This window comes from Mus caroli, unplaced genomic scaffold (assembly GCF_978045245.1).
Source record: "Mus caroli unplaced genomic scaffold, Mus_caroli_1 scaffold_4, whole genome shotgun sequence".
Lineage (NCBI taxonomy): Eukaryota > Metazoa > Chordata > Mammalia > Rodentia > Muridae > Mus > Mus caroli.
In genome coordinates this window covers 20,640,001-20,659,601 of record NW_028227259.1, presented here as the reverse complement: position 1 = coordinate 20,659,601, position 19,601 = coordinate 20,640,001, and the positions used below count along the sequence as shown (strand labels likewise).

Below are 19,601 nucleotides of genomic sequence, written 5' to 3'. Positions count from 1 at the left end.
GAGTCCAGCCAGAATTACATGAGAATCTGTCTCAGAAAACAAGACAATAAAGAAGCAAAATATGCATTGCATGTTTTTCTTTCTTCCCTGTACCCGCATCACAGGGTTTCTAGCTCTGGCTGGCTTTGAACTCCTTATGTAACTGAGGATGTCCTTGAACTTCTGGTCCCTACCACCTCAGAGCTGTTATGACAGGTGCATGCTGCTATGCCTGGCTTATGAAGAGTTAAGGACCTCATGTGCTAGACACCAGCCCACTGTCCCAATTGATGCCCACACTCTGTGAATTTCAAATTCCTACTTACATGATCCTTGACAGCTTTTTCAGCTAACAATTTTCCTCGGCTCAAACATACCTGTAAGACAACAACAACAAAAAAACCAAACAATTATAGTACTTCATCAGAGAAAAGGTTAGAAAAGAGAACCCCTTAAAAGTAGAAAATTTTGTTCATATAGTCTCAATGGCTATGAACACAGAAAATTTATGGTCAAAAGTGGCTTCATTATTCTCCTGGAAGACAGACTAAAATTTTTTCCCTCTTTTTTTCCAGTGCAGAAAACATCTACAAACATACCAAACACACACGCACACGCACAGGCACACGAAGAAAGAAACTGAATGAGATGCTAGAGGATCAATTCTATGTAAATGAAAATAGCTAGCACCCACTGACATTTTAAAGTCAAGCTATATAGCAAACTTAAGGCCAGCCTGAATTACATGAGAATCTGTCTCAGAAAACAAGAAAAAATCTACACTTTTCAGGTTAATTTGAGATTTTATTCTTTTTCCTTTTGGGTGGTGTATTTTGGCAAGCATTCTACAACTGAGCTACATCCCCAATCCTTCGAAAGCCTTAACGTTACATCTGCTCTCACTGAGTTGCCCCAGCTGCCCTTCAACTTATGATACTCTTGCCTCACACTGCTTTTTTTTTAATGAACTTGAAATTTTTTTATTAGATATTTCCTTCATTTACATTTCAAATGCTATCCCAAAAGTCCTCTATACCCTCCACCTGGCCCTGCTCCCCAATCCACCCAATCCTGCTTCCTGGCCCTGTCGTTCCCCTGTACTGGGGCATATGATCTTTGTAAGACCAAGGGCCTCTCCTCCCACTGATGGCCGACTAGGCCATCCACTGCTACATATGCAGCTAGAGACACAGCTCTGGGGGTACTGGTTAGTTCATATTGTTGATCCTCTGTGATGGTTTGTATATCCTTGGACCAGGGAGTGGCACCATCTGAAGGTGTGGCCTTGTTGGAATAGGTGTGGCCTGGTTGGAATGGGTGTGTACTATGGGTGTGGGTATAAGACCCTACCCTAGTTGCCTGGAAGTCAGTCTTCCACTAGCAGCCTTTGGATGAAGACATAGAACTCTCAGCTCCTCCTGCGCCATGCCTGCCTTGCTCCCACCTTGATGATAATGGACTGAACCTTTGAACCTGTAAGCCAGCCCCAATTAAATGTTGTTTTTTTTTTATATAAGACTTGCCTTGGTCATGGTGTCTGTTCACAGCAGTAAAACCCTAACTAAGACATCCTCCTATAGGGTTGCAGACCCCTTCAGCTCCTTGGGTACTTTCTCTAGCTCCTTCATTAGGTTGCCTCACATTCCTAAGGAGTTGGGCTAACAGGCCTGGCTCAGCTTTGTATTAAAAAAAGATTTAAGAAAAACATTAATACACAATTTTTATAAATTATTTCCCTTTTAAAGTAAGACAGCATGAAAAGCAGTTGAAAGGCCATGAACACATCAAGAGCTTGTTGGTAGTGTATTACATTTTTACCAAACAGCACTACTGCACAACCTGACCCACTCTCCTCCCTTTCTCACAGGACCGCCTTTGCAACTCCTGCTTTCTGCTCTCTCTGCATTCAAACTGCTTTTCATGTGGCTATGCTTCAAATGCCCATTTAATTATATCGTAGTATAACAATTTAGATACAGTAAGCATTTTATCTCTAACTCTCTTTTCTAAGTATTTACATCAGTTTGCCCTTCATTTTGTCTTCCAACTTGATAGAAATGTACTGTCAGAAAATTTTTAAACACGGATCATAACTTATTTTTATGGGAGGGGACAAACAGCATATCACTGTAGGCCTTGTAGACCACATCATCTTTGTCAAAAAACTAATAATCATACAATATTTACACAAACATTTTCTAATTGTCACAAAATATTATTTTGTTTTTCCCATCAACTTCTGGATATGTAAAAATATGCCTAACTTATATGTTGTGCACAGTCAGTATGCTGTAGATGGTCAGTTTATCTACTTTGAAAGATTTACAAGTTTTTCTTTTCTTCAAAAGAATGGCTGGCTATTAACTTTAGTTGTAAATTATTCTAGAAAACAAAAGCTACCTGTCTCAAGTGCAAGTGCGTGCTTTAGGAATCAGGGTACAACTTGACTTCTATATTATTAAGGAAAACTTAATCACCTTTTAAAAAGACAGAAACATTAGGTGAGAAAGCCACAGATCTTTGGCTTTATAACCACTCTATCTATGCACTGTAACCCTGCTATTGGAAGCCCAGAGTTAGGTGTCAGACAAACATCTGTAACTCCAGGACCTGGGAGACACTAAGGCAGAAAGAATAAGAATTCTGAGGGAGTTCAAACCAGTCTGAGAGGGATTTATTTGTCTTAAAACAAAGAGAAAACCATGAGATCCACTTTGCCCTAGGCTCAAAGCATATAGGACACACTTACTCTGTCTTGAGACTTAAAGGAACTTCCATCATGGCTGGGATGAGGAGAGGTGGTTTCTGCAGTATATGCAGATTCTGGACTTGGTACAGGAGAAAGGCGACCCAATGTCTGTGCATACTTTGCTTCCTTTTTATTTGAAACAAAATAACTGATATCTTTGTTGAGAAATTCTTCAACTCGCTAGAAGAAAACAAAGAATTTATAATAAAATTTTCCAAAGCTCTTTAAAGTTACTGTGAACAAATTCCAATTTCATATAATCTAATGTCTTGTGAGTTGTTTTTTTTTTTTTTTGGTTTTTCAAGACTGGGTTTCTCTGTAGCCCTGGCTGTCCTAGAACTCACTTTGTAGACGAGGCTGGTCTCGAACTCAGAAATCCGCCTGCCTCAGTCTCCCAAGTGCTGGGATTAAAGGTGTGTGCCGCCACGCCCAGCTATAATCTAATGTTTTACAAATTGGTGCTTTTCACGCTGCATTTTTGAGCCCATAGTTCTGAGGAAATATAATGGGAGTTTCATTAATAATATCATGTGCTATGTACTATTCTTAAGTATTTTATCCTAATTAATGCAGTCCACGCACTCTCCTGCATTTATCTACATACACTGGAGATGACAGTGGAAGTGACTTGCTGGAGTCCCAGCAGCAAGGCCTCCTACAGAGATGAACTCTTCTTTGCCTGTACTATGTAACACTATACGTGGACAGTAAGCATCTGAAATGCAGCTAGTATAAGCCGGCCATTGTATTTCAAATTTTATTTACATGTACCGGGCACATCAGTTTCTATCATTAACGTTATAACATTTCCTAATAGCAGAAGAAAGGAACCTTTTTTCTCACAAGCATAAAATTTCCAGAACATGCACTCCATCACACACAGCAGCATGCTGTTATTAAAGATCACCATCACCCAGGGGAAGGGGTTTAATAGAACTAGTTAGTTCTATTAAAACACATACATATAAATACAATTGACACAATACTAAGAAGCAAGCAGAAGTGACTAATAGTCATAAGACTTTTTCCCAGTTCTAATTTCTAATGATTCACAGTATGAAAGGCAGTAAGTAACTTGGGGCAGCCGGATGCTTGATGGTGATGCCGATGGTCCTCCTTACCAAACCTAATTATCTGAGCTCGAGCACCTGGACTCAAACAGCAGAAGGAAAAACCAACTCCTGCAAGTTCTCTGACCTCCATGTGAGAGTGCACATCACATGCACTGCAGGCACATTCATACACACTACATGAAACTACATAAAACTAAAGAACTAAAACCAAAATGAACCAAAGTTTGTGATAAGTTAATTTAAGCTACCATTGACTCAGAATTAGCTGTTGGCAAGAACAACCTTAGTGAAATGCAAGTTGTTTTTCCCTTTCCTTTCTAGGCAACATTCCTTTTCATTGACCAGCTAATAAATTATCACTATTTGTTTATTGAAAAAAATATGGGTCTTGTATAAAAGTAGAAAAGAATGTAAATGCTAATTTATAAAATACTGCCTTTTAAACTTTATTAAGTTTCCAGCAATTTACCGACACACACACATACACACACGTTCATCTAAATTGTCCCAACTGTGTGGTAAGTAAGGTGAAAATGGGCTGGAGGGATGACTCAACAGGTACTGGCTGCTCTTCCAGAGGACCAGGATTCAGTCCATATGAACCCACACGGAGGTTCCCAACTGTCTGTAACTTCATTTCCAGGTGATCTGATGCCCTATTCTGACCATTTCAGGCACAGTATGTATGTGCTAAACACATGTGTAAATATATGTAGATAAAATGACTCATATACTTAAAATAAAAAATAATTTTAAAAAAAGGTGAAAATATACGCTTCAGGGCAGGGGTTCTCAACCTGTGGGTCACAACCCATTAGGGAGTCACATACCAGCTATCCTGTTTATCAGTATTTACATTATGACTCATAACAGTAGCAAAATAGTCATGAAGTAGCAACAAAAAAACTTTCTGCTAAAAGGAGGAATTGTATTAAAGGGTCACAGCGGCTGAGATGCATGCTCCATGGTCTTTGCAGACAAGACTTTCAAAGTTAAACGAGGTCATAAAGTAGGATCAAGCCCCAGAGTCTATGCAAACGAAAAAGATCTAAGGCAGGGTGATCAGCCACTGTATTAACTACACTTCTCATGGGCAGGCACCAAATACCTCACAAAAATAACCTGAAGAAAGGTTTATTCTGGTTCAGATTTGAGGGAATCTCATCAATCCACCGTGGAAGAGAGGGTGTGATAGCAGGAGCATGAAGAGGCTGAGCCAGTGTATCTGCAGTCAGGAAGCAGAGAGATAACTGTGAGTGCTAGGCTAGAACATCCAATGGGGAGAAGCACCTCCTTGTCGGAATTTGCTTAAACCCTGACCAAAGGCAACTTGAGGAAGGGGTTTATTTCAGCTATCATTGCAGGTAACAGTCTGTCTGTCATCTAGGGCAGTGGTTCTCAACCTTCCTAGTGCTGCAATCCTGTAATACAATTCCTCATGTTGTGATGACCCTAACAATAAAATTATTTTTGTTACTGCTTCATAACTGGAGTTTTGCTACTCTTATGAATCGTAAGTATCTGTTTTCTCTGATAGTCTTAGGTAACCCCTGTGAAAGGTGACCCTCCCAAATGTAGTGAAAATATTGGTTTCTTTAAAAACGCAATTATGTTATATAAACATGTTTAATCCCAGGGGTGGGTTGTAGGCTGCTTCAGCTTGGCCACAGCAGTTAACTATGATTTGTCTCTTGCTCTAGCAGGATGTGATTTTTGCCAGTAACATATAGTTTAATTCTGGGGACTCTGGAGAGGGTCCCCAGAGCAGGGGAGAACCCTGAGCAGGCCTATGTGGTTGCTGTCCCCTTTGTTGCTGCTGGTTCACTGTGTTTGCAATTGATGGTTTGCTGGACTGCTGGATATTCTAACAATGAAGACTGGGTTGGTCTCTAGGAACTTGCCGACCCTAAATCTGAAGGAAGTATCCCACAGGTCAATGTCCCCTTTCCACTCTAAGCTCCTTCCTCTCCTACCTTGTGTTGGGGGGTTGGAATGAATTAAGGTGGTAGATATAAGAACATAGTAAAATAATAAACCAACAGCCCAAAGGGGTTGAGCCCCACAGGTTGAAAATGGCCATTCTAGGGGCATCCCTGGCAGGAGCTTGAAGGAAGGAACTGAAGAACATGGACGAATCCTGCTCACCAGCCTGTTCCCCATGTCTTGGTCAGCTTGCAGGTGTTCAGTTATCTCTTTGACACCCCACTTTCAACTCTTTCAGATACATAAATTGCTGGAACCCCTTTCTTGAAACTGCCCATACTGTTTGCACAGATGTTGCCTTTTACATTCCCAGAAATGGTGGATAAGTCAAACTGTGAAGGCTAATATGTTTATTTTCTGGTTCTTTGACAGTAACTGATAGGCATGCCTACGAGTTTAACCTTGCATATACCTGACAATCACAAAGCTGTGGGGCTGAATATCTATTTAGGCCCTTCACCCATTATTCATTTTTATGTGTTTGCTTACATGTATACATACATCTATTTATCTGTTATGTGTGCCCAATGCCTGCTGAGGCCAGAAGGTGTCAGAACTCCTAGAACTATAGATGATTTAGAGCCACCAGTTGGGTGCTGAAAACTGAACTCAAATCCTCTGTATGAATAAGAGGTTTTAACTGCTGAGCCTCTACAGCCCCCTTTACCCATTGGATTACCTTTCTGTTGAAATGTTCACATATTCTGTATAGAATACACTTACTAGATACTGAATATACCATTTTTCTTTGGAAACAAGACTAAATTGGCCTTGACCTAAGGATAACCTTTTGAGTTTCTTGCCTTTACCCCTGAATGCTGGAATACTGGTCTGTGACACTGTTTTCTGCAGTGGTTGCGACTGAACCCAGAGCTTCATGTAGGCCTAGTAAACACTATTAATTGGAGGAACATAAACGACTTGGAAATATTCTCTACCATTTAGTGATTTCTCGTTACTGTCCTGGGAGATAGAGAAGTTGTTAATTTTAACTAAGCTGAACTTATGAATACTTTTAATTTGCTGTCAATGGTATTTTCTAAGTATTGGAAGCCTCTTACATGTGTATCTTGGCTCCATATGTGATGTAAGGTAAATTTACAAACTCATTCTTTGGCATGTAGATATCCAGCTTTCCTGAAACTGGCTGGCAGAATGATCTTATCAATAAAAAACAAAAATAAGTAGGCAACTGGCTACATATAAAATAGTTTATTTCTGAGTTCTCACTCACTGGACTGAATGTTATACAACTCTAATACCATAAATTTCTCCCAGTATTAATTTCATTGAAACGGAATTAAAACTTCTTAGTGTAAAAACGTAAAAAAGCGAGCGGGAATGGCTTAGCAGATAAAGCACTTGCTACTTTGTGCAGAAGACCCTGTGCTCAATTCACAGCACATGCACGGCGGTTCACAACTCTCTAACTCCAGTTCCAGAGGGTCTGATGCCATCCTTCTGTCCTCCTTGGGCACCTGCACTGCCTTTATACAGCAAACACACAAACATAACTTAAAATACACAAACAACAACCCCCCCCCCTTGGTAGTTTTGGGCACAATAAACACACAGAGAAACCCTAACTTACTATCTCTCAAAATAACACCGCCACAAAACCACAAGGAAAGCAAACCGGAAACCACTTCTCTTGTGTGTGGCTCAGACTTATTATTTCAGAACCGGGGAAATAGAGGCAGGAAGATTATAAACTTCCAGGCCAGCCAGTTACACTGCTTACATCAAAAACCCTGCTGCCTTCCAAAGCCCAACACTACTCTGTTATCCTGTATCATGAAGAAAATGCCCTTTATAATCTGGTTCTAACATAAGCGATTCTTGCCACATCCACATCTCAGTTTCACTTGCAGGGAGTTTGTAGCATTAAGTACACAAGCACACCTATACAGGCATATATTTTAAGTATGTTCTTTCTATAATGTGCATATAGTTTACTAAGTACATTCCTAACATTCCTTCAAGACTCAGCTCAAACATTAACTGTACTGATTCACAATGGTGGGTAAGCATGTCCATCTGTATGCTAACAGCAATTTCTACATATTCCTAGTAAAGCTTTCCCAGGGCGGCTCTATAATTATTTAGTTATTATGCCCACACAATGTCCTCTACAATCCTTCAGGTAGAACTAATCTCCCCTTTCCTTTGTATTTGTATTAAATTACAATCAGTTGTACCCATGGGTTGTGTAAGTTTCTTGGGGAACTGAAACATTCCATTCTATAGGAAGCTCCTTAAGCAGAAAGGTAAACTACTAAAAAGAACTTTAAGGAAGTCCCTGAAAGTGACCAGATTCCCTAGGCCCCTCCCAGACAGAGTAGAGACAAAAGCTGAGAATCTCTTTCAGACAAAAGGAAGCTGAGCTGTAAAGACTCTTATAGGAGAAAAGCTGCAAAGATTCTGAGACCAGACCAGCTGCCTGGAAGAAGCAGAAACCAGCTGAGTTGCCTGCAGTGTGTTCAGTGTGCTCCAGGTTTCCCAGCTTTTGTGAGCTGTCATTCATGGTGAGGAGGGCCTTGGAGTTGCTGTTGTCTGACTCATTTCTGCTCCTGGAAGGAACCTCAGTAAAATTCACTGCTCCACCAAGTTAGACTTTGGTGGTATCCATACTTTGCTCGGTCGTAAGATTCCTATCTGGGGTGAACAGATATCTCAACAGTGTTGTGTTTCCCTAGGAAAAGGTTTTTCACACAATACCATGCCATTTCTATCTAGATTAGAGCTCCAGGAAAGACAGACATAGGATTCATTTTTGAGTCTAACAAAAGCACAATAGTATGCCCTGAAAACCATACTCAGAGAGCTGATTGGAAATTGCTGCCTCTACATTTTAATGGGCAAACACAAAAATTATACTTGTTTGTGCTCAGGATCATAAAGTAACAAGGTATTACACCCTGTTGGAACACAGTCCAAGAATGGAGTCAAGTGAGAATTCTGAGTGCTTCTGAGAAAACTCCAAGAAACAAGATGAATCTTGTGACCTCAGTTTTTCCAAAGCACAGAATTGTTCTTGGAATGTATTTTTGAATGTGCCCCTCCCAAGTGAAGTAGATACGACTGAGTGTACTTCAATTGTTGTTATTCACGTGTCTCTATGGAAAAGCATGATGTCCGTACCTCAGGCTTGTCCTTGTGTCACTTTACTCATGTGATTCTTTGAGACAGGGTTTCTCTGTGTAGCCCTGGCTGTCCTGGAACTCACTCTGTAGACCAGGCTGACCTCGAACTCAGAAATCTGCCTGCCTTTGCCTCCTGAGTGCTGGGATTAAAGGCGTGCACAACCACTGCCCGGCTCTCTTTATCCTTCTTAAGTGGCTTTCATTTGGCTATTTTTCTAACACTATAAAGGAAGGTTCACTATTATGTGAAAACTGACTGCTATACAGTTAATACTTGAATTATCACAAATGTCCTCTGCAAATTTTTAGCACAGTTTCATTAAGACTCACAGAAGAGAAATATGTGTGATCAATTAAGCAATGACACCATTGGGGCGATCCAAAGCAAAAGAAAATAAAAGGATAGACAGGTTAAATAAAACTAAACATTGGAGGAAGAGAGAACCATTGAAATAAATGACAATTTGATAAAACTGGGTACCTTTAAATATGGACAGAAACCAGGACTAAGGACTAAATTGACATCAGTGAATTAAACAGCAAAGACCAGAAGTAGGTACTTTCTTTTCCAACAAGAAAGGTGGTGGGCTGTGGAAGTCAGTGCTCTCTTTTGCCATGGGTTTGGCAGCACATGCCCTCCCTTACCTGCAGGCTACCTCACTAGCCCAGCACTTGGTTGTTCCTAAGGGGAGGGTGCAGATGCAAGAACACAACTTATGCAGCAGAGGTTTCTCTGTATTGGAGGCAATCAGAGGCGTCACAACACCTGGAGAGCTCACCTCAGGAAAACATCACTTTCATGATCAGGCTAACTCCCCTGCCGCAGCGTTACAAAACTCATGCTTTCAGGACAGCCGCTGAGATACTTGTACCTTTAAAGGGTAAAATCTGACATGTATAAAGTCAAAATGGTCTCTAACAACCATTTGTGGTAGAAGTAATTGAAAATTTGTTTCTTGAAAGTATCTTAGGAGGTGTTGTGAGGATGGGGAAGAAAGAAAGGGAAGTGATTCCTGTGCCAGCACCAACATGACACTGCTCATTTAGTCAAAGCTCCCTTTGTGCGTTCCCGAGCTGGACTTAGAGATACAACATCGTCTGAAGCATCTGCTGTGAGAAGCACAAATCTAAACATGAGTTCTTTATACCCAAAGTTAACAGAATGGCCAACGTAGTTGAGAAAGCTATCAACTACTGCATAGCCACCGATATTAAAATAATGGTGGTGTATCATGTTACAAGCTTAGCAGGTAGCACTTCATTGCGAAAAAGAGGGGTCTTTACTCATATCTATGATGTCCTGAGAACATGAACATCCTGTTGATAGGAATACAGCTGATGGTAGCAGGTCTATCAGCCATGACCTTTAGAAGTGCAGCCATACTGTCATTATGATAAATGCTACCATAAATACAAAACACTAAGTCAACAAAATGGACAAGAGGAAAATAGGCTGCTTAGGGGGCAGCGGACCTAGCTATGCAGAAGAGAGTGGGCAAGGGCAGGAGGGTAACGGGAGTAACGGACTGCAACACAGTTCATATATGAATGTAACTGACCAAGAGAGAGTGAAATCCATGTGCCTTTCATAGTCAAAGTGAGATTCCATCAACTGCCTCCCAAAGAATGCAGGCAAACGTCAAGGGCAGGCCGGAAAATATCACATTAATGAGGAACTCTAAGAAACTCGTGAAGTATTCTTGTGAACTTTCAGTCTGGGAACAAAATGTTCAAAACTGCTAACTTTCAGTCCAGCAGAAACCTCTGAAAACAGTAAAAATCATAATAACCTCATTTGTTAGATTTTAGGTCACATTAACATTACACCTAAGAAATCTTTATAGAGTTTTGCCAAAGTTTTCTAATCATAAAGAAATGGATACGACAGGGAAGGCACTTTAACTACTACTCTGCAGGGCGTGGTGTCGAGTGTCTTTAATCCCAGCACTTGGGAGGCAGGGGCAGGTGGAGTTCTGAGTTCCAGGCCAGCCTGGTCTACAGAGTGAGTTCCAGGACAGCCAGGGCTACACAGAGAAACCTGTCTCGAAAATTGTTCCCTCCATGACAGGTGCCTGCTGACTGAGTACTTCTCTCCTGGCATGTAAGTATACATATACACACATGTGTACACTACTAAATTGTATGCCACATATATAATAATTATACATATACACATACGTGTGTGTATATATATATACATACACACACACACGTATGTGTATATGTATAAAACTAAAGAATTATTTTAACACATAAGAGCTCCCCTCAGCCATCAGTCAAATGGCTCCTGGTATTTTGAAAGAAAAGGCAGGTTTCCTAGGACATAGGAGCCTCGTTTATACCAAACCACCAATCACAGAAACTTGACATTTTATCAGGCTACAAAAGGCTTTAAAAAAAAAGTTTTCTTTATCTTCTGATGTTGGGACTTGAACACAGAAAGTCTTGCACATGTCAGCAGGTGCTAGACCACTGGGTTACACTCCCAGTTCCCAAGTGATTCACTAATAACCAATAGCTCATCAAAGCGCTACTGCTAAATCGCTGTAATTTCCAAAATGAAACGCCCTGGTAATTTATATTACAGAACGCCAATTATTACTTTTCTCAACTTCTGGTGGGTGTGCGGTTCTCACTTACCCCTCCGAGTTCCTTTATATCTTTTTGTAGTTTCTCACATATGGTGATAGAAGGCAAGTCAAGGTAAAATATTTTTGCCCAAAGGGGCTTATATTTGGATTTTTCCAGTCTATTATCAGCCTTCAGGGATTTCAAGGATGGTCGATTCTTTTCATTTCTGTCTTGGATGCCACCTGTGATTACAAAAGAATCAGGCAACATTTTATGCAGACAAATTTTTAATTTATTTTACAAAAAATGTTCAACATCTTTATTGCAGAAAGGAAACATTACTAGTCATAACAAATTAAGTCGTTAGAATCTAAATGTTTTCCCTAATATTACCACTTAGGATGAAGGCAAACTGTCCTGTATGGTTTCCACAAACTCTATACTGGAGAACAAGAGCTGAATCAGCAGAAAATAGTTATTATTTACTCCTGTTCCGTGTCTGAAGCAGGAATTCTATAGAGCCGTTCTGGAAAACTTACTTTCTCATGGTGTAAACTTCATGTGGGGAATTAACAGGGCGGTAAAAACCCAACACAGGTGTTTCAAATATTTCAAGCTTATTTATCTAGGTAGCCACACATACTCATCTAGAATAAACAACCTAATTCTTAGGGGTTACTAAATGCTCGAATTTCCGTTTCATCGTTTGTCTAGTACTTAAAAGAACTAGACGAGGGATTCAAGCACTTTGTTTACATATAAGAACCTAAGCCCACTAAGGACTCTGCCATTCATCTTTTATTTTAAAAGCAGATGAGAATCAAACAACTTTTTTAAACTTTCGAACACAACCTGCACTTTAGTACTTAGTTACTAGACACATACGCACCTCTTAGGAATTTTCCCTATAATGAAATTTTTTTATATTAAACACTGAGATCGAAATCTGCTTTTGTCTATGAGGTTGAAACACACACACCTCTCTGTCTCCCTCACAAGTGAGATGTAAAGCTTGCTGATTTTGGATTGGGCACCAATATAATCAATCACGGGCCAGAAGCTGGTCGAGTTCTGTGGAACCCTCCCTTACTGTGCCCTAGAACAGCTGGAAGGTAGAGGGTACGAGGGTCGGGCCACTGATGTCTGGAGCTTGGGGGTTGTACTTAATTTTATGGCCACAGGGCGCCTCCCTTTCAAGGGATATGGCTATGAAGCAACAAAGCAGAAGATCTTTGCAGGAAAGTACTCTAGGAGTTTTAGTCTCTCACCAGAACTTTGGGATGTGATAGACAAATTGCTAACTATCAACCCTGGAGAGAGGCCAACAGTCCAAGAGATTGCCAGATTCAAGTGGCTAAAATATGACAATGAAGCTTCTCCCGCTTCCATGGGAGAGAACACTGAAAGCCACCCGGACCCCAGTATAATCGTACTCATGGGTGTCCTGGGATACAATCCAGAAGAGATAAGAGAAAGTTTGCAGGAGAAAAAGTTCAACACGGTGATGGCTACTTATTTAATGCTACAACAACAACAACAACAGCAACAGTTACCACAGGAAGACAAGACAACAAAAAAACCAGATCCCAGGCCCTGTATAGAATGTTGGAAAACACAGAGCCAACCATAAAAAACCAAGTAGCAGTAAGGAGGGCAACTAGTATGCCGATCCTTTCCACCATCAGTTTTGAGAAGGGAAAGAGAACTACAATGAGCCACTCTATGCCACCCACCCAGAACTGCTTCAAGAATCAGACAACTTCACTCAACAGCATCAGCCCCCAGCTTGTCCAGAAGGCTCACTACATGAAGAGCATCTGGGAGACAGAGATCAGTGACACCTCAGAAGAAATGTCTACTAGAAAGTCTTTGGAAGATCCAAACCTCATGGGACAGCTCCACATTGTTACTACACCTGGACGAATGGACATCATGAACACACAAGTTACATCACCTCCATTCTCCAGGAAGGAGGCCAAGGGTGAGGGTCCTGCTCTACAACAGAGAGAGTCCAGACCATCCTCCCGAAATACACTCCAGGGACACCTCCATGACAGGTGTCAGACTGTGCCCCAGGCCCCCCTTTCAAAGACAGGTCTGGAAGACCCTAAGGAACGGATTTCTAAGAGGCTTGCAAACTTTATGTTGCTGCCTGCCAATCCAAAGCAGTGCACCCTGACCAACAACAGAGGCCTGCCTGGCTCTGAGTCAAAAGAGCCATGGAGGTAGCCATGGTACCAGGTAAGTGGAGAGACTACAATATACTTCTACCTCTAGGTTTTTTGTTTAAAATAATGTCAATTTCTTTAAAGAAAAAAATATTTATTTACTGTATGTGCATGGAAGTTAACCAGCCAGAGTCAGTTCTGTCTTTACAACCCTATCTGTCTCAGGGAATGGATTAACGTCCCCACCCTTGGTAGCAAATGCTTGCACTCACTGAACACTTTCCTGGACTAAATGATATGCTTTGAAATAAACAGGTTACAAGAATATACATCTTAGGGGTTGGTGGTAATGTATTATCACTGATAAATCCAATCCCACGGTATCCTTTGTGAGTAACTTCACCACATGTAGAGGGCAGAGGACAGTGTCTTGAGCCTGGCCAGGGTGTTGGAGGAGGGTGGGGGAAGGGATCAGTGGAGCACTCGGGAAGAACCAGCCTGACAGCCCATGCCAGCACAGGGCCAGCACAGTGAAGCATAAGTCCTGAAGATTTCTACTAAGATCTCTCTTTCTTATGTCTGTTTGAAGAGCATTTACAGGCACTGTGCTCCCTGAAAACTGATACCAGAGAGTGAAGAGCAGCCTACTGAGGATGCACACAGATACAGGAGAGGGCCAGGGAGGAATTTCCCATGGTTGGATGCTGGGAGGCGGGGGTGGGACCATCTCTACATCACAGTATGAAACTAAGGGCAAATTCTTCCTCTGTCTGCAGATTAACAGAGTGTGTCTGGCTTGTGTGATACCCTTCTCAGGTCCTTTGCAACCTGAGGACTGAGCATGGATTGTGGGAGGAAGGTATGAACTCATGATTGTCCTGACTTTGCCCTCTAGGTTGGTTCATGTTGGCTGGTGATTCCACAGTTTTGCCAGCCAAGCAAAGTACTCCATAGATCTCAGTAAGTCTGGAAACAAGGTACCATGACATGCATGCAGGTCATCATCGGGAAACCAAACCTCAGAGGAACTTCCAGGCATGTCGAGATCATCAGCTGCCTGTCTCCAGATGTACCCATGAGACATTAGAAGAGCAAGTGGACACTGGAAGCAGAGTAGGACCCCAGAGTGTCTGAACTGATCTACTTGTGTTTGTGTCCAAGATGACATTGCTCATGGTGCAGCTCATAAAACCATCCTGGCTTGCTAGTCAGCTTGCTTCTAACTCACCATTACTTAGATACCCTTACAACTCACCCTATTTGGACAGACAGGGACACACAAACACACACACGGACACAGAAACACACACAGTGAGAGAGAAAGAGAGGGGGAGTGAGAGAGAGAGAGAAAGAGAGAGAGAGACAGAGACAGAGAGAGAGAGAGAGAGAGAGAGAGAGAGAGAGAAGAGCATTCCTTTGGCATTCTTGCTGCTATTGAAATTAGTTGAAATGGAGAGAATCTGTATTCCAAACAAAGTATTATCATATTTTTTGTGACTCTAGTTGTCTTTCCAAATTTGTTTTGCCTTGTCTACACCCTTATCTGAAACATTAACCAGTTCATCTTCATAGGAGCCATGTGAAGCCAGATCATATCATGGTGCACACTACCCCAGGGCATCCGAGAGCTTAAAAGGTAAAGTCCACCAAGTATGTTTTGAGTGGAGCCAAAGTGAAATAGGAAGTGTTTAATAGTTGAAGCCAGAGCAGGACCTGTTTCCAAGCATGATCATGGATAAGAACCTGTTGTAAGAAAACAAGTAAGACCCTCTGGTCTGACAGCAAGGTTTCCCTTTGGGTAGTTTATGGTCTCCTGCTATCTTCTACCACCTAAGAAAACCTAGGGAATTAAGTCATCAGATTCACACTCCTCCTTATGCCCACATGCTAGTATATACTGCCTTTCTTGTTTTCAACAGTATCTCACAAGATCCAAGCTGTTTTCTTTCTGATACCCCATAGGGATGTTGCTACTAATGCAGCTGTGTGTCCCCAGACAAGACTAGCGCCTTTACTGCCTGAATGGTCTTTTGCTGCGGCCCCAAAGGACTCCTAGGAACACACTCAACAAGGGACAAAGTCTGAGAACTGTTTCGTCTGCATGGTGAACAGTGCAGGAGGTGCCCGCCAAGCCCTAACACAGTGGATGGAAGACGGCCACACAGGTTATGCTTCCTTGCTCATGCCATGGAGAAGGCATGATTGGCTAACACTCGGTAATCTTACCAAACCCCTGTATTCAGGTCTCACTGATGGAAGAGCGTCCTGCTGATAGGTAGGGAAGTGGCACAGGAGACAGAGATGGCATCAGCAGCCAGGTGGACTGACAGCAAGAAGAGAAGAAAAACGTTCTCATCTCAGGAACACCCAGAACCTTACCATGACCCTTCCTTGTGCAAGAAGATTATAAGAGGCAACTTGGGGAACTTCCTCACTGGGGCAAAGTTCCTCTCTCTCTAGCAGACATCAAGTGATCAGGGTAAGGTGTGGCTCAAATCCCTCCCATCCACCAAGTGCACTGCTGTGTATATGGGATAAGAGGTGTCACCTGGTGTACTGCCCTCTCAGTCACCTAGGCATGGACACCACATCCCAAGTAAAACATCTCAAGAAACTGTGTCATTTGCATGACCTAGACCCCAGATATATACAACACTGACAGGCATTGTGCAGTGGAGAGGGGGAATCCCTTTTATTGGGTCCCTTGAAAGCAGTGGCATCAACCAATACCTACAGAAATGAACCATGAAGATGGCCTTTAAAAAAGGTCCTGTAGGGACCATCCAGAGAGTGTCCCACCTATGGATCCATCCCATATACAACCACCAAACCCAGACACTATTGCATATGTCAGAAAGATTTTGCTTAAAGGACCCTGATATAGCTCTCTCTTATGAGTCTATGCCAATGCCTGGCAAATACCGAAGTGGAGGCTCACAGTCATCTATTGGATGGAACACAGGGCCCCTAATGAAGGAGCTAGAAAAAGTACCCAAGGAGCTAAAGGGGTCGGCAACCCTATAGGAAAAACAATATGAACTAACCAGTACCCCTGAAAGCTGTGTCTCTAGTTGCATATGTAGCAGAGGATGGCTTAGTCTGCTATCAATAGGAGAAGAGGCCTTGGTCTTGTGAAGATCGTATGCCCCAGTACAGGGGAATGCCAGGGCCAGGAAGTGGGGGTGGGTGGGTTGGGGAGCAGGGCTGCGGGTGGGTATAGGGGGCTTTGGGTATAGCATTTGAAATGTCAATGAAGAAAATATCTAATAATATTTTTTTTAAAAAGGTCCTGGATACTGAAGGATGAATGATTTCTGATTTTAGGCATTGTGTGTCCAAGTGAATATCAACCATCAAGGATATCCAGAGACCTCGGTTTAAGATCTGCTTAGGCACAAGTGTCTCCAAGAGTATCAGATGCTGGAACCTGGACACAAATTGTATGGTTTAAACAACTCAGAATACACAGACTATTTTTTTTTTATTCTACAGTAAACTTTTTGTATTTGAACTGTGTGTTACCGTGTCCTATTTTATATCTATATAAACGTCTGCATACTGGAACAAGCTAACATGTCTGTCTTCCCAAAGCACCATTTTTCCAGTGGTGAGAGCACACTGATCTTCATGATGCACTGTGGTCTTCACCCTGTGCATTACATATTTGCCCTCTTCCTCCTACATACTGTCTAGAATGCATCCTGCAAACATCTCTCCATCATGCTATTGTTTATCAGGAGTGGAGATTTGTGTTTTAGGCTTCAATTAGGCAATATTGATCTCTATTTGGTAGATTATTTTCTTAGCCTAATGTCCTTCAAGTCTACTCAAGTTAAGCACAATTCTCTCCTTTATTTTTTATGAGACAAAGTCTTGCTATGTAGCCTAGGCTGTCTACCGACTTCTGACCCTCCTGTTCAGAATCCTTGGTACTTTTGTGACAGGTTGCACCTCCTGGATTTGAAAGCCCAAATACATTCTCTCTCAATAGACATGTGGAGGTAGAGTAGCCACCTTGTGAAAGGACTTGGTTTGGATCAATTCATATGAGTTCTAACTCCCTCTGCAGTTGTCCTATCTCAGTGTCTTCAAAATCTCTTTATAATTGGGTATGGAGATGTTCACCAGGGTCCTGACTTCTGTTCACAAAACAGTGTTTTGTAGCCTGAAATCTGGGTAACCCACAGCTTGTATTTCTGCCCAGCCACTCATATCCTGTTGAGATAGCAGAGCTTTCTTCAGGGCAGAAGGGATGCTTTGTGCTGCCACATGAACTAGAGATGGAGAGGTTTCCAAGATGACAGGAGCCCTGGCTTCCTGAAACCAAATCACTGTTGAAAGAAACTCTAAACAAGCTTGTGTCTCTTCCTGAGGAGGCGCAGCCAGCATGTGCCATCTGGCAGATCCTCTTGGTGTTGTGAGGAACTGTGTAGAGTTCTGTATCAGTTCTCTGCACACTGGTTGACTCCAGAGCTTGCCTTTCTCTTCTTTTCTTTTCTTTCTTTCTCTTCTTTCCTTCTTTCTTTCTTTTCTTTCTTTCCTTCTTTCTCTCTCTTCCTTCCTTTCTTTCTTCTTTCTTTCTTTTTCTTTCTTTTCCTTCCTTCCTTCCTTCCTTCCTTCCTTCCTTCCTTCCTTCCTTCCTTCCTTCCTTCCCTCCCTCCCTCCCTCCTTTCTTCTTTATTAGATATTTCCTTTATTTACATTTCAAATGTTATCCCTTTCCTGGTTTCCCCTCAGAAAATCCCTTATCCCCTCCTCCCTTCCCCTCCCAGCTCCCCAGCCCAACCACTCTCATTCCTGGTCCTGGCATTCCCCTATATTAGGGCATAGAGCCTTTGCAGGACCAAGGGCCTCTCCTCTCATTGATGACCAACTAGGCCATCATCTGCTACAAATATAGCCAGAGCCACAAGTTCCACCATGTGTTTTCTTTGATTGGTGGTATAGGTCCAAGGAGCTCTGAGGGGACTGGTTAGTTCATATTGATGTTCCTGCTTTGGGGCTTCAGTCCCCTTCAGCTCCCTGAGTATTTCTCTGGCTCCTTCATTGGGGACCTTATGCTCCATCCAATGGATGACTGTGAGCATCCACTTCTGTATTTTCCAGGCACTGGAAGAGCCTCGCAGGAGACATGCATTAACATTTTGAGGAATCTCCACACGAGGTCTTATGATGGTTGTGTAGATGTTTGCTCTGCCAGCACTGTGCTAGGGTTTCCATTTCACATGCTGGCAAATTATTTTGTCCTTTGGTAATGTCCACACTTGTTTCCTATGGTGACACTTATGACAACTCAATTATCAATGGTTTGCCATGTTTCCTGGAAAAAATGCAGTTCAATTCACAAATGCTAACTTATGCTTCGACCTTAGTTTGTTTCCCCTACTTTTCTAATATCAATTTTAGAGTATCAGATCTTCTTTAAGGTCTTCAGTCTATTTGGAGTTGATTTTTATGCAGTCAGAGACAAAGATCAGATACAATCTTGTACATTAAGTGCCCAATTTTCCTTTAACCACCATTTGAGGTTTACATAGAAAAATTCCATGCCAGTCTGGGCTAAGAACTGAGATTATATCTGTACATAAAAAATACACAAATAGAAAATGCAGCAGATGAATAACTAGGATTCAAATAACTTTCCCTTTCCCAATCACCTCTTAACTATGGCATCACAAAGAATTATGAAGATGCTGAAACAGGAGGTTGTTCAGCTTCTTGGTTTCTAAACTAGACTGAAGGGAAATATGAGCTCCATTTAAGGAATCATTTGAGTGTTTTGTACAACATTTGCCTTCTATTAGAGACCTGGGGAAATTAGAAGTCAGCCTATACATGCACTCACTGATAAGTGGATATTAGCCCAGAAACTAAGAATATCCAAGATACAATTTGCAAAACACATGAAACTCAAGAAGAAGGAAGACCAGAGTGT

At 41.8% G+C, this 19,601-nt stretch overlaps 1 protein-coding gene and 1 pseudogene across 1 annotated transcript in view; one reads left to right on the top strand and one right to left on the bottom strand.

Annotated features, from left to right (window-relative positions):
- LOC147004979 (protein DBF4 homolog A-like) overlaps positions 1-19,601 on the bottom strand; it is a 153,300-nt gene that overhangs the window by 13,060 nt on the left and 120,639 nt on the right. The window contains exon 4 of the mRNA XM_085836504.1: positions 306-356. Within this exon, the coding sequence (XP_085692630.1) occupies positions 306-356 (51 nt within the window). The remainder of the gene's footprint in view (positions 1-305; positions 357-19,601) is intronic.
- Positions 3,830-14,357, top strand: LOC147004982 (sperm motility kinase X-like; annotated as a pseudogene).